The sequence below is a fragment of the Cebus imitator genome, unplaced genomic scaffold (assembly GCF_001604975.1).
Source record: "Cebus imitator isolate Cc_AM_T3 unplaced genomic scaffold, Cebus_imitator-1.0 Scaffold21, whole genome shotgun sequence".
NCBI lineage: Eukaryota > Metazoa > Chordata > Mammalia > Primates > Cebidae > Cebus > Cebus imitator.
This window is the reverse complement of record NW_016107336.1, coordinates 2,033-18,238: the sequence shown is the minus strand read 5'-3', so window position 1 is coordinate 18,238 and position 16,206 is coordinate 2,033. Positions and strand designations below refer to the sequence as shown.

Sequence of the window (16,206 nt, the reverse complement as noted above, 5' to 3'; positions counted from 1 at the left end):
TCAGGTGGAGTGCAGTGGCACGGTGTTAGCTCACTGCAACCTCCGCCTCCCAGGCTCAAGGAATTCTTGCTGCTTCAGCCTCCCGAGTAGCTGGGACTACTGACGCCCGCCACCACGCCCAGCTAATTACTTTTGCATTTTTAGTAGAGACAGGGTTTCACTTTGTTAGCCAGGCTGGTCTCGACATCCTGACCTTAGGCAATCCACCCACCTCGACCTCTCAAAGTACTGGGATTTCAGGCGTGAGCCACTGTGCCTGGCCAAGAATATACAAATTTAAGGTCTCTCTCCTCATGCCACCTTCCCAAACCTCAACTTCAAAACTCGAGTCCCAGTGATGAGAAGTGGCCAGGTGTTCTAGAGAAGAATATGCATGAACCCAAATTCAAGGGGGGCCATCGGTTCCCTCAGGCACGGGAGGGCGCCTCCATCTTTCCCATCCTTTTGCCCTACATGGGTGTCTTCAGTAACCTGGAGGCCAGATTCATTTAGTTTCATTTACCCCAGGTTTGTTGATAGTTTATTGTAATTGTTGCTGGCCCGGCCTGGCTCCTGTTGTTATACTGGGAATGGGTTTCCCGGGGCTAAGGGGCGGGGGTGGGAAGTTCCCAGCTGAGGAGGCAGTAGGGGATATTTTAAGCCCCTTTTAAGGGTGGCAAACCCTAAGCCTATGAGAAAAGCTGAATTCTAAGCACTGAAAAGAACACAGATAAGTATGATGTGCAAAAAGGCCAAGAAGAATGGCCTGGGTCCTAGGGCTAGTGTTGGGTGGAAATGGAATCAGAGAAGAAACAAGCAAGAGAGGCCCTGATTTGTTTCTTCCAGCTCTGGCTGCTTTGTGCTGCTCAGCCCTAGAGCATGAGTGGGTTACGTTAGCTCAAAGGGCCAGGACAGAGCACACAAGATCTCAAAACAGGTATTGCAGGGAAGAACAGGAAACACCTCTTCAAGTCTGTCCCGGTCATGTCTATTCCATTAATTACCAGTCTACTACTGATCACTACTACACAGTTTTAGCTTACAGAGAAAACAGCTAAGAAGACATTTGCAATGATGATTGGTTTTGGTCAGTCTTTGGCTCATGCATATGAGCTGCCCACGGCATAAAATGGGAAATGTTTACATGGCATCAAAGTCTTTCATTCTAATTTTTAATTAATTTTAATTTTTAATTAAAGCCTGCCATTTTAATACTATTGGCAAAAAGATGGGGTGAATAAGAGTGGCTTTTTGGCAGATTAAATTTAAGTTCTAAAATACTGCTGTGTACTTAATTCTTCTTCTTTTGGGTTTAATATTTCAATAAGTTGATGTGTTTGTTAGCTAAATGGGGTCTGCATCCATCTGCCAGAATAAACAGGGATATGTTCTTTATTATGTTGCCACAGTTTGATTATCAGAAATTAGGAGTGGCCTTAAAAAATAACTGCTCCTGTTGGCTAATTATTGTGAGGAAGAGAAGTTTTGTCTCAATTAAGCTAAACTGAAATAATTATCTTTGGCAGGCATTCTCTAATGTTTAAGTCCACAGTATTTAATTACCTCAACCACAGACAGCACATTCAGCTTCTAAGAGGTGCACTTTGCAAATGACTCAACCAAGAAGATCCATCAGGATGCAGCTAAAATCAGAATCAGATGTTCCACAGAAGTAATATTACATTACTTTAATAAACAAATGCTGGAGACAAGTGAATTGAAACATTTGTGCTTAACATTTGTGAGCTGTTTTTTTTTGAGACTCAGTCTTACTCTATTGCCCAGGCTGGAGTGCAGTGGTGTGATCTTGGCTCACTGCAATCTCTACCTCCCAGGTTCAAGTGACGCTCCTGCCTCAGCATCCTTAGAGCTGGGATTGTAGGCGTGTGCCACCACGCCTGGCTAATTTTTTACATTTTTAGTAGAGATGGGGTTTCACCATGTTAGCCAGGCTGGTCTCAAACTCCTGACCTCAGGTGATCCACCTGCCTGGGCCTCCCAAAGTGCTGGGATTATAGGTGTGAACCACACCTGGCCTGTTCTTAACATTTTTAAGATAACATTTTCTCTTGATTTTTTTTTTTTTTTTAGCACAAGATTCTGAGTTCTCAATTATGTGTCTAAGTATCTGAGCATATATATTTTTGGTAGAGATGGGGTTTCACCGCATTGCCTGGGCCGGTCTCAAACTCCTGGGCTCAAGTGATCCTCCCGCCTCGGCCTGCTGAAGTGCTGGGATTACAAGCAGGAGTCACCATATCCGGCCTAGGAATACCCTCTACAGGGGTGAAAATACAAGACAGGTTGCTAGATTTTCATAGCTGAATGTCAGCTCTGTAGTTAGCATATCTGGAATCTGAAGCATTCGCCTCTTTCTTTTATCAGGAACACAGAAATAGCCACTTAAGGCTCTTACTCGAGAAGTCAAGTATGAATTCCCTGTAATCTAATACTCAACGACTCAGAGGAGATATCTGATTTTAAGAGAGGCAGACTAAAAATATTAACTCAATTTCCCCAGGTCAGAGGTTCTCAGTGCTAGCTGTACTTTAGGATTACTTGAAGTACTTTAAAATTACCTAGGCCCAAATCCCACCCAGAATATTTGAGTTAGAATCTTAAAAAGACGGCCAAAGGTCATGAACCACTGTTCTAGGACCTTGTTTCTCCAAGTGTGGTGCATGGACTAGCAGCATTACCATCACCTGGGAGCTTGTTAGAAATGTAATATCTCGAGCCCCACTTCAGACCTGCTGAATCAGAATCTGCAGGTTAACAAGATCCCTGGGAGATTCTAACGCATTTTAAAGTTTGACAACCACATTTTTTTTTTTTCAAGAAGGTTCTATACATTTTTACTATCAGATCATCAAAAGAGCAACACAGCAGCAGAACTCCCTGGTGAAACACCTTCACTGAGCTCTAGTTTCATGATTTGCCTGGGGATCAGTGGAGTCCATTTGTGTCATCAAAGACATTTTCCTACTATATCTCCAATATCCCTTGTATGAGAATCCACACAACAAAAGTCCTTTCATATTTTAGTGACAAAAAAGCTCATGTCATCAGATGAATTTAGTTACTCCTTAATTAAAACAGAAAGTAGAATGATGTTTGCAAGGGGCTGGAGGGAGGGAGAAATGAAAAGTTACTGTTTAATGGGCACAGTGTTTTACTCTTGCAAATGAAGAGTTCTGGAGAGGAATGAATGATGGTGATGATTGCACAGGACTGTGAATGTACTTTATGCCACAAGCCTGAAGACTTAAATATAGCCGAGATGCTAAACTTCATGTTATGTGTATTTTGCCATGAAAAACAAATTTAAAGAAATTCAGAAGGAAAGGGAATTTTTCTTTTCCTTTTCCTGGAGTCAGTGACTCCTTTGAAGCTGCTGTTTTCCAGGTTCCTCTGTGAAATTTTACCTTCGGCTTTGAAGAGCTACAATTCTAACATGATGATTTCAGCAGAGAAGTTATCTCTGAGCCATCATTTTAGCAAATGGAATGTGGGGAAGGGGGCATGAGATTCCACGAAGGGTGATGAATCTGAGCAGAAATCATGAAAGCCAGTGGTCACTTTTCCCTGGAGTTCTTTTCCCTGAAAGAGTTCTATAATTCTGGTGAGTAGAGAGGGCATTCAACACAGACTCCCTGAGGGAATGATAAAGCCAGCTCTGCCGTGCTGGATTCCTCAGTATCCAGAACTTCTGCCCCAGCAACCAATTCCAGAGCCGGTGCTCAGGTGTCTGTCAGCTCTTGGCAAAACAGAACTTCCTGTTTTCAAAATAGTGTTTTAAACGGCTCGTAAAAGCTTTCTTGGACAAAACTAGTCCTTGCAAAACATTATTTTGATGATTAAAGTATAAATGAATCAGAAACATATGGAGTGAATTTCCCCTGGGTTTGGCAAAGCCCACTTTGGACTTGATTCCGTCCAGGATGCTTGAAACATGGTTTCAAGTGTTTGTGAAATCAAACGTGGCTTGACTTTTCCCAGTTCCCTTTATAGGGTATGTAAGTTTAAGAAGAGGACAAAGATTTCTTAAGGTTTCTTGGTCATAGCCTTTGTTTCTACACTACCAAGTCTCTACACACATGCAGAATTTACTCACCTAAGAGTTACAGCTGACTGAGTATACACGGTTGCCAGCAACACTGCTTCTCTCTCTCCCTGGTTTCAGTATAGTTCAGCAGGTTTCTTCTTTAATTTATAAATGAAGGGTTTCAGACTTGGGCTATTTCAAAGAATAGAGACTCCCTTGTAAGAGAACTCCTTTCCACTTACCTACAAAGATTCAAGCTTACTTTTCTTCTTGCAATCCTCAGCATTGGAACTCTGTGGGCATAGGTGTTTTATGGAGCGCCACAGCTCGGGAGACAGCACCTTCCATGTGGTCAGAAAGAATGCCCACCTCCTTGCACATTTTGGAGGGCCATTTTAGAAACAAGAAAGGAGCCCAATATTCTGTTAAGAGTTTTTCCCTATTATGTATTGTTCACAATTTTTAATATAATGAAGATGAAACATTTGTTGTATTTGGAAACACTTTTATCCGTAAGAACAGTACTACTAAGAGGGCTGTGGGAATGCCCCTTAATATCTAAGTATTGAGGGTTATTTAATTTCGTAATAGCTCAGGAACATGGGCAAATAATTCTCAGCAATACAAATTTGGGAAATGTGAAGAGAGACTTCAGGCCTTTAAGAAGGTTCAGGGATAATTTAGATCAGAGATGAAATGTAAAATGAGGACCATATCTTTTTGTTCCAGGTTATCCAAATCTAGTAGAAAAACAGCATAGCTGTGCCTCTCCTCTGTTAATAAGCACATCTGTAAGTCACCTGCAGCTCCATCAATGTGAAATGCAAGAGTGGCTTCTCAGTAATATATGTTATTCTCTAGGAAACACTGAAATGTTTGCATATTTTCACTCAACAGCGCAATATAACATAACACAACTAAAATGTCCAATTTTTTCAGCTACCAAATAATTTTAATCACCCTTTTGCAATATCAACCAAACAAAACAAGAAAACCTCAAGGCTAGGAGAGAAGAATCTTCCTGTGGGGGAAAAGAATTTGAACAGAAACATGAAGGTAGAAAAATATGTGGTATAAGGAGAATAATGGAAAAAGTAAAATTAAAAACAAGAAACTAGAGAACAAGTTCAGGTATCATAATATTAATGTTTCTCTTCCTCCAAGATCTGAAACTCCAAAATGTCTCACTGTGATCACAACTAGCCAGGATCCCTTTGCCTGGGTTTGCATTGCCTGTTCTATGGTTTATCAGCAGGATGTCCAGGGATAAGTTACTTGATGTCTTTGAGCTTCACTGTCCTCATCTGTAACATGGGTATAATAGTCCCTCTTTCTCTCTCATAGGGTCATGAGGATTTAATGAGATCATTTAGCTAAAGCCTCTCAGGGGCATCTAGAACATAGTGAGTGCTAGGGAAGTAATAGCGTGCCCATCTGCCCCCAGCCTCAGTCCTTACTTCCTGCTAAACCTGCTGCCTATCCTCCCTGGAACCTTGACCCTCAGGCCCTCCAGACTCAACCTTCCATCACCTCCACCTGATTTTAGGGTCCTCCTGTACCTCTTCCTCCTTTTAGCCCTCCACATGTGCAGTCGGTGTGGCCAAAGCCTATTGATTCTACTCCCTCAATCATTTACACTTTGCCTCCTCTCTTCCATTCCTTGTCATCACCATGTCCGGGCCCATTAATGTCTTTTGAAATGTGTGCCATTTATGACATTTCAGTGTCAGTTCATGCTAGCTGTGCAGCCTCCAAGTTTCTCATTTCTCCAAGCCTCAGTTTCCTTCTCTGTGGGAAGTAAATAACTAATGGATTCTCACTATTTATGGCAGTTTTGTCTCATAAAGTACTGTGAACACTGAATTAGCAAATGCTGAACCATTGCTACTGGGGGAAATGCAAGATGAAGTCTCTGTGAGCATGTTTTCTCCAGCCCACCTGTCCATACCTTTGGTTTTCTGTTTATTTCTGTGGAGCCACACCAGATTTAACATATACTGTTGATTCATTAACACTGGAGTCACACGCCCAACAGCACTATCACTCATGCCTGAGCCATGCTCACTGTATGTTTTCCATAAAATCACAGCCTCCCTGAAGTTAGGAGCACTGCATGGCGCTTCAGCACGATGCTTGGGGCCATTCTAAATGGCAAAACCAAAAAAAAAAAGCACAAAATAGACTGCAAAAAGGACATATTTACAGGATGAGAGCTCCAACAAGGAGGCAGAGCCTCGCTTTGTTCCATCTCAGCTCAAATTTTCGCTGCTCTGCACATGTCTGTGAATGGCTGTGAAAGCACCACAAGGATTGATTTTGGAGTGACAAATACATTCTAGTGAGTAGGCAAATTTTGCCAAAGCGGAATCCAAGAAAAATGAAGATTGGCTGTACAGTCAGCCCTCTGTTCAATCCATGGGGGGACTGAAAATGCCAGGCAAAAATAACAAATAACTATATGGCAATACAAATAACACAAATTTAATAAACAATATGGTATAACAACTATTTACTTAGCACTTATGTTCTATTAGGTATTATAAGTAAGCTAGAGATGATTTAAACTATGTGTAAGGATGTGCATGGATTATATGGAAATATATATTTCCTGATAATTTATGTCAGGAACTTGAACATGGCAGGGGTTGGGGGATTGCAGGAGAGAGTAGAAGCATCCAGGAACCAATTCCCTGTGGATACCAAGGGCAGACTGTGTTTGTACCTAACAGACCTTGGAGAAATGAGCACTAGCTGCATTTGTACCTAACATACAGGCTTGCTGTGCAGATTAAAGGACATAATCTACGAAGTAACTACTAGGCACTCAACAAGTGGGAGCTGTTCCTATTATTTATTATCATTATTATTTATTACCATTATGTTCCCCACCACTGCAGTTGCATTTGTAACTGATGGCACTCCCGTCTCCCTCCATTCACTCCGCCCTACACATAGACGTCAGCTCTGACCATGTCACTTCTGGGCTTGGTATTCAAATTCTTTTCAATGCATCTACCTTAGATCCCTTTCTCTCTGCCCTCTCCTCCAACAAAACTGGCCTGGCCACCATGCCTCAGGCACACTCCAGGCATGCCTTTCGCTATGAATTGGCATTCCGCTTACCCCCCTTCCTTTCTTGAAAATATCTCCTGCCTCCCTCCTTCCTTCACCATTTTCTTATATTAAAATATATCTATTCAGCTTTCAAGACTCTTAGATTAAAAACATCTCTAAAGCCTTTTCTAGCCAGAATAAACATCTCCCTCTTATCATCCTCAGTAATCTTTTTTTTCTGTTCTCATGGAAACTGTCATTTTCTATATTCTGTTAAAACTTCTATGTACATTTTTTATTCCCCTGAATAGGTATGAGTAGATCTGATTCCTTTTCTCATATGCTGTGAAACTCTTTGTACAATACCTTGTCCTTAGTACAGTAGATAATAAATGCTTACTGATTAAATACAATAACAAAAATACTCACAAGGTAGTTGGTTTTGCTTTACTGAAAAAGACATGATATTTATAAAAACATATTTTTTTTACTTGAGAAATTCTACAGATGAACAAACCAACTTTAAATTAAAAAAAAAATAGTTCCTAGTTTATATGAAAGCCAAAGGGAGCCAATACTAATTCGTTTTCTTAAAGTTTGATGACTTATTCCTGAATGTTTGTCCTTAACATTTTCAGCCTCCAGGTCCTTTTTTGGGAAAGTCATGAACTTTGAAATCAGAGCTAAATAATACAGGTGCCAACATACTCAGAATTACATCACAGGGTCTTTCAACAGCCTCATTCTAATAACAATGACAAGAGCACTTCACACTTGGCCAGACCACTGCAGCTAAATAGCTTGAAGCTTGCGCAAACTAATTTTGTACAATAACCTGTTACTTCTCTGCCTCTGAAATGGAGCCTGGTCTAAGGGTAAGTCTGTCTACTCATAACTGAGTGAGTTCTTTTTTGTGAGAATCAGGAGGTGAGATCAGGGAACGAATACTTCCTTCTTGGGCATTGGAGGCATACCATATTTTTAATGAAGAAAGACGTGACAGGGTGTTTTACAAGTTACTAAATGTGTGCTGCTTTGTTCCTGCAAATATAATTTTTCACCATCATCAGTTGTTTTTTGAAAAGAAAATCAAAGTACACGTCTTGCCTGCATGATTCCCCCTTTACGTTGCATTTTCCAGTTTGAATGGAGCATGTAGGCTGCTACCAGGGAACTGGTCTATGCCTTACAGAGCGTGCAAACGGTCCTGCTAATGGTACAGCTGTGGAGGGAAGAGGAAGCAGTGAACAGGCTCACCCTCATCTGTGTACACCTGAAAATCACCTGCTGCACTCTTGTTATTACTTTCTTGTCCATGCCTTTTCATGTCTGTTCATTTGGAATAGGCGTCAGTTCCCCTGCACTTCCTGTATTTATGAGAATACCTCAGCTATGAGCTGGACTTCCTATCTCTTTCTCTGAATTCTGAGATCCGACATTTAGAAAGGAAGTCACTTGTAAATACCGCTTGCAAATCATCTTCCGCTCTACTGACCAATTCTGTTTCAAAAATATATAAATCAGTGTGTATGTGTATGCATGCATGTGCTTAGGTGTGTGTATTTCAAGTAACCATGTCGTTGAATATCACTGTTCATGCTGAATGGGGACAGGGAGAGCTGAGGACTGAATGAAGAAACAGAGAAGAGCATGTATGATTCTGCAGAACACGGCAGAAACCTGGATGATAGGATCAATCTTCCTTTAAGTGATGGAATAGTGAAAGGAAGTGGGAAAAAGAGACATGCCATAATCCTTTTGACCTTAAAGGAACATCAAATTCAAAACTATGTTAAATCCATCCTCCAAGAACAGCTGTCACCACAGAGCTGCAAACTTGTTAGGTACAATCTGCCAGTGCTTTGACAGAGTGCGCAGGTGGAAGTCAATAAAGCAAGGTCCCTTTCTCTCATAGTTCAAATACTCTAGAAAGTCAGGCTTCTCTGGAAGCTTGGGCCAGGTCTGCCAGGCTGCCTTTCACAGAGTCTCCTCACTGCAGTCTGGAGATACCATTTTCTTCTATGGAGGTACCATGTTCCCTAATGGATCTGATCAATTCCTAAAACAAGAAGAATGCATCTTTTAATTAGTTTTCTTAATTAACTTGATAGCTATTTTGGGTTAAATTGTGCTCCCTTCCAAATTCATATGTTGAGGCCCTGAGCCCTAGTATCTCAGAATGAGACCATATTTGGAGATATGGCCTTTAAAGAGATGATTAAGGTTAAATGGGGTCATAAGGGTGGGGCCTAATCCAATATGACTGGTGTCTTTATAGGAGATGTTAGGGCCAGGTGTAGTGGCTACCCCAGCATTTTGGGAGGCCAAGGAGGGAGATCACTTGGGCCCAGGAGTTCGAGACCAGCCTGGACAACATAGCAAGACTGTCACTACAAAAAAATTTAAAAAATAAAGAAATTAGTTGGAGTGGTGGCACACCCCTGTGGCCCAGCTACACAGAAGGCTGAGGTGGGAGGATCACTTGAGCCCAGGAGACCAAGGCTGCAGAGAGCTGAGATCATACCACTGCACTCCAGCCTGGGTGACAGAGACAGACCCTGCCTCAACACAAAAACAAAAAACAGCAAAAAAAAAGAGAAGGACATTAGGATACACACACACACACACACACACACACACACACACAGACTAAGGGGCAACTATATGGGAGGATGAGGCGAGAATGCAGCCATCTATAAGCCAAGGAGAGAGATCAGGAGAAACCAACTTTACCAGCCTCCAAAACTGTGAGAAAATAAATTTCTATTGTTTAAGCCATCTAGTAGTATTTTGTTATGGCATCCTTAGCAAACGAACACATTAGCTATGGACTACCCAAGGTGATTTTCTTCATTACTATCTATAAGAAAATCCTGGTTCTCGGTAACACACATATTCCTTTTTTGGGAGGTCAATTTCTTTAATCCCAAATAGTTGTTAACACAAGTTTGTACTTTGGGTTCTTGTCTTCCTTTCAGTTTGGACATAGGATATCATACGTTCCTCTTTGATGCCCTGACAGTAGGGTAGGAATTATTTTTACTATTTTGTAAGTGAGGAAACTGACTCAACTGAATGATTTACCCAGGGCAGATGAACTTATAAACAAGTCTTTCAATAGCACTTTCTCTGCTATTTCTCCAACATTCCACACCTTCTTCTTTTCCCTTAGCATTATAATATATACAGGTTTGGGTGTTTTTCCATCTCAACTGTTTTTGAAATGTATGTCTCATCTTTCTGTATTCCGTTGGATTATTTTTTCTGTTTCTCTTAATTTTAGACATTCGTGTTATCTTTGTGATGGGTTTCTCAGAAGAAAACACCCTACACTATTTTTCACTCTGCCTTCTTTAGGACAAGTTCCAGGAGAGATTTTTTTATCCAGTTAGCTTCCTAGAGAAGCCCGAGCTATACCTAGAGAACTTTCATGAAATCCTTTCCCTGCAACTGTGGATCCTGAACTTTGTAGGAAGCCGAATACCCGTGGAATGCCAAAGTAAAGGCCTTTGGCATCTTTACCCTTTAGAGTAATTATGCTACTGTCTTTGGACTTTACAGCATACGATCAGAAGTTTGCTTTATGGGAGGCATTAAATCCCTATGTTAGGAGACTGCAAAAAGAAAACAAAAACACAGTCATTAAGGGGCCATATAAGGGTGGTAGGTTCTGTGCTGTCCCTAGTGGAGGCTTGGAAGTGTACAGTCATGGACCACTCCAGCCCATCTGCAGAAATTTTCCAAGTGGAGTAGAAACCTACGGGAGTTCTAAGCCCATCAGATTCAGGATGAGAAAAGGGCAGGATCATAACTTATAGTATGGCCGAGGCAGGAAAATCAAACCTGCCACACCAAACTGTATCCATTAGAAGGTGTCTGGGGCTGTCCAGAGATAAGGGCTACTTTGTCCTTGTTGGGCCCTCCCTAGTGTGGGGTCGCTGTGACCCAGTGGTAGAGTGCAGGGAGTCTGTGGACAAATGTTGCTTATCTGGTGCTGCTGCTGATGCCCTCTCTGGCTTAAACCAGTTAAATTTCCCCTTCTGTTGAAAACACGGGGACAAACATGCCTTCTCATACAGCAGAATACAAATGTTATTGAATTAATTCCAAAATATTTGCAGGATCACAAATATGAGCTAGAGTTTCACATACCTGTATACTCTTTATTCACTGGCACATTCAAGGGAAAAAGTGACACTGTTTTTCAAGTACTTTGTGGTCACTAGATACCATAAATGATAACAACAATAATAGGTACTTTTTAAGGCACTAAGTGTGCCAGGCACAGTGCTGTGGGATGTTCTATATAATTAACTTCCCATACAGCCAGTGAGGTAAAGTGGTATTACTCTCCAATTTTATGGATAAGGAAACCGAGCCTTAGAAAGGTCAATAAACTTGCTCAGTGCCACTCACTGAAAGGTAGCAGAATCGGAATGGAAACCCCAGTCAACCTGACTCAAAAACCTATGTTTTTAATCAAAGCACCTTGATTTCCAGAAGGACTGAAATTTCAAAATCTGTCCTATTTTACCAGTTGTCCCATAAACTATTGGACTATCCTAGAAATGAATAAAACCTGGCATCCGAGCTGTATTTCTCAGACTGTCTCTCATGCTGAAAGCAACATAAAAACCCTCTGTAAGATCACAGGTCCCAGTCCTTGGTATGGAAAATGTGGGCACCATGATCTATGAGGATGAGCACATTTTAAAGAATTAGTGTACAAGGCAACACACTCAAAACCAAAACTATTTTGAGCATCATGTGTTTGTTGAGCATCAGAAGAGAAGGGGTTAATAGAGCTATAGTAAAGACTAGAAATTCATGATCCACAGTCTTTTTGCTTCCCAAATGTGATCCATGGTTTTGAAGATTTGAGAACCTCAGATTAGGATCATTATTCGATTCTGATATTCAAATATCCTCTTAAAAGATAACTGTACCACTTTAAAGAGTTGTTCCTTTTCTTTTACTTTTTGAGATAGAGTCTCACTTTGTCACCCAGGCTAGAGTGCAGTGGTGAGATCTGGGCTCCCTGCAACCGCCTCCTGGGTTCAATCGATTCTCTTACCACAGCCTCCCCAGTAGCTGGGACTACAGACGTGCACCACCACGCCCGGTTAATTTTTGTATTTTTAACAGAGACAGGGTTTTGCCATGTTGGCCAGGCTGGTCTTGAACTCCTGACCTCAAGTGATTCACCTTCCTCTGCCTCCCACAGTGCTGGGATTACAGGCGTGAGCCACCGCACCCGGCCCCTTTTTAAAGAGTTGTTTCTATCAGATACATTCAACTCATATAATTTGCCCAAAACTGAGAGCAAGGCAGAAAAAGAATGAAAGGCAGTGAAAACTTGAATACCTCTTTATAGATACCACTCTAAGGATACTTTCCTTTTGGTTCTAACATCACCATATTTTGTTCAGAGCAGCTCATGGGGCCAAAAAATAAAAAATAAATAACACTTAGAAATAAACTCTTCCAAACTAACACCTTGCCATTTCTTAGGCTCTTTAGCAGTCAGTGTTAAAAGAATCCATGTAGCATCTCTTGTTCATGCTGAGTGAGCTGTTATCAGTTCCCATATTGATTTTTATCTCCATGCAGCAAACCTCAAAATGCCACGGCCCCAAGCTGAGATCCCACCAAGGCTATCCCTTACTTATCCATTTGTTTTCCAAGTCTTCTTTCCTTTTTCTTCATCCACAAATTCTCCTTGAACCCACTTTCCCCAAAATAACAGCTGCGGATTTGATTTTTCCTTTCCTGTCTCTTTAAGTCAGAAACTTCCTGAGGTTCCTAAGAGCTGCCTGCCTCAGCAGGCACCAGGACTCCCCGCAAGTCTCCATTGCAGTGAGATTTGCAAGTGAATCTCCTTTGAAAATCATCACCCGTTTTGTATCCACTCTGACTTTGAGGCATCTACGCTAACACCGTGGGCTCCAGGACATCCTATGAACCCGGTCTGAAGGTTTCAAAACCAAATCTATTCATATTGGCAGCTCTGTCAAAGGAGAATTCTCTAAACCGAACAAAGCATCAAACCAATACAAAATCCACCTAACAAACAAACAAACAAACTGCAGTAACATGACTTCCGATGCCAGTGCCTACCTTAAAGGCGTCCCAAAGCTCTTTGCTCCCACATGCATCCGCCTCTCTGGGTCTGTTTGCTGGGTTTCCAATAGCTGTGCTTTCTTAAATTGAGCAACAGTCTCCTCAAGTGTCGGGCTCTGAAAATACACATGCTACACACGCCCATGCAGCCCTCTCGGTGCCAGGCAGCCCCTTCGCCTTCCTTCCCAGCTGTGCCAATTCCCTGGCTGATGACCAGCTCCCACGTGGGATGGAATGGAGAAGGGGAGGGTGTCAACCAAAGTCGGGAGATGAATTCAACTCACCGTGGACTAGGTGGCCACCCATCCGGCAGGGAGGGTCCATTTTATCCCTTTTCTAACCATAAACCGCCTCCACGATGGTCTCTCCACCTCATTCAGAGCCCAGAACAGTTGGCAGGGGCACCAACCCCTCCTGGGTGTGACCTGCAAGTACTCAGACCTCTCTAAAGTGGCAGACTTCGGCCGGTGGGGCACAGACTGCCTCTTACCTTGACAGAGCCCCAGTCCTTAAAAGCCCAGCTGGCGTCCTGTGTTTTACTTCACATCGGAGGCAACCGGTTTCAGAAACCGGGAACATTTCAAAATGAAACAGAAAGTAAGCCGGAGATCCAAACCAGACCCCGGACCTGCCTCGGCCATCCCCAACCTCTAGAAGTCTTCTGACTCAGCAAGCCCGTACAGCTGTTTCAGCCTGGAGAGGATTCAGAGGAAACTGCAGCTTGGAAGTCTGGAACTCACAGCCTGGGATTTTTTTTTTTTTTTTTTTTTTTTTTTTTTTTTTTTTTTTTTTTTTTTTTTTTTTTTTTTTTTTTTTTTAACATGCCGTTTGTCTCCTTCTGCAGGGAATTACTCAGTGATCCCGTCACCTGACTCAGGGCCGCTCCATTATATAATTCTAACTGCTATTTGAGCTCCGATGGGAAAACCACACTTGTCTCTCCTTTCCCCCACCCCCAGCATCATCCAGTTTGCCCTGCCCCCTAGGAAGGGAAGAGGGAGGGAGACCTCAAAACATAAAACAATGGCACTTAACTCTCCTTGAACCTTCCCTAGCAGGACTGCATTTCTGCTATGCACTCATGTTTCCCTTCAGTTCAGTTCTTGAGTGGAGGACCTCCCAAATACCAATGAAGAGTGAGTGGGAATGTCTCAAGATGGGATGGGAGCAACTTTCCCTATTTTCTTTTAGGATGGTTCTCTGTACGTGGGATAAGTCACTGAACGGATTTTCAAATGGTCAAGTGCATCATCAGTTGGAAAGCTTCAGGTAGATTTATAAAGCATGTGCAAATAAAACCTAAAGCCGAGAATCTTTTATTATTTTTGCCACATTTCTGTGAAATGCCAAAGGCGTAGCTTGGGTTGAGGGATCTTGAGCCAAAACCCCTGCCCTGACCTCGATTCTCATAAACCTTCTCCCAGCCACCTCAAATAAGCACAAGCCCCAAGTGACAACAGCTTGCTTTGCTAGGCAAACACCTCTGAAAGGGCAAGCACCCAGCCTCCACTTTCAACCATATTGTATCCCCTAAGGCCATTCTATATAGACATTTTGAAGCCACACCTGTCCTAGGTGAAGGTAACACTAATAATTCCTCTCTTTCCCACAGTCCCTGTCTCAGCATCTGTTGTGTCTGTCCAGATGAGACTCACTAAGGAGCAAGCATGTTAAAACAGAATCCACTCGTGAATGGAACTTAGATGGCAATAAATGAGCCATCTAAGATTCTAACACCTAAAGAATCACACAATATGATGATCAAGTTAAAAAAAACACTCCAACCTGTTTGCTTTTTCCACATCAAAGCCAAGATGAACTATGTGCATAGCTTGGGCTCCCAAACTTCTCCCAGCCAGTGGAGACTTGTTGCTGAATACAGGAAAAGAACTATTTATGCTGATGAGAACAAATGCTAATGTTGGTCAGGCTTCCATGAGTTTTTCTAGTCTTACTCCTTTTCTCTCTCCTACATCTTCCCAACCCATAATCACCAGAGGAAACTACTGTCTCTCTCCGGCCTTCCTCCATTATTCTAAGTAATGTTAGATGCTATTTTCATGTTAAAATATGTGACTTAGACAGATACTGTACCCTAAGAATCACTTTCAAAATATTTTATAACTATGTATCCACAGATCCGCCCTGAGGTCAGCATGGTTAATGACTGTTTTTATGCAGACCCAGAGAAGCCAGTGACATAGATGGGAGTTAGAAGACAGGTCTTGGCCCAGCACTGTGGCTTACGCCTGTAATCCCAGCACTTTGGGAGGCCGGGGCGGGGGAATCATCTGAGGTCAGGAGTTCGAGACCAGGCTGGCCAATGTGGCAAAACCCTGTCTCTACTAAAAATACAAAAATTAGTCAGGCATGGCGGCAGGTGCAGGTAATCCCAGCTACTCAAGAGGCTGAGGCAGGAGAACCACTTGAACCTGGAATGCGGAGGTTGCAGTGAGCTAAGATCATGCCATTGCACTCTAGCCTGGGAGACAAGACAGAACTCTGTCTCAAAAAAAAAAAAAAAAGAAAGAAAGAAAAAGAAAAGAGGACAGGTCTCCTACTCTTGGTTGCAAAGGAAAACCCAGATAGACATGAGAAAAATATAAATGAGTAAACCTGAAAACCTGAATGACAGATTGATGTCTGTTTATGACTTTCCCTCCAGGTATAGTAAATACAAGGTTTTGTGGCAGTTACTATGGTAACTACTTTCTTAATAAGAATAAAGACACATAGGAAGGTGTCAGAAAACATCCAGAGGTTAGACATTCCTCAGTAATGGGAAGAGGATGCAGTAGTAAAAAATATACCCTTGGTCTGTACATAGTCATTAAATACTGGCACTGCAAAACTCAAATTTCTTAGACCACCACTGTTCAATAGAAATATAATATGGGGCTGGACACAGCGGCTCTATTCTGTAATCTCAGTACTTTGGGAGGCCAGGCGAGAACAGGAGTTTGAAAGCAGCCTGGGCAATGTAGCAAGACCACATTGGTACAAAAAAA

At 42.1% G+C, this 16,206-nt stretch overlaps 1 protein-coding gene across 5 annotated transcripts in view; it reads right to left on the bottom strand.

The window, feature by feature from the left end:
* The window catches only part of PHACTR1 (phosphatase and actin regulator 1), a 335,834-nt gene extending 321,921 nt beyond the window's left edge, over window positions 1-13,913 (bottom strand). The window contains exon 1 of one of the 5 annotated variants that reach the window (XM_017521490.2): window positions 13,196-13,913. Coding sequence is in view for 1 of the 5 variants with exons in the window: in XM_037735987.1 (XP_037591915.1) it covers window positions 13,483-13,522 (40 nt within the window). In the remaining 4 variants the exon portion in view is untranslated. The remainder of the gene's footprint in view (window positions 1-13,195) is intronic. The other 4 variants (XM_037735987.1, XM_017521492.2, XM_017521499.2 and 1 more) reach the window with 4 other exon arrangements.
* Window positions 13,914-16,206: the final 2,293 nt, after the last annotated feature.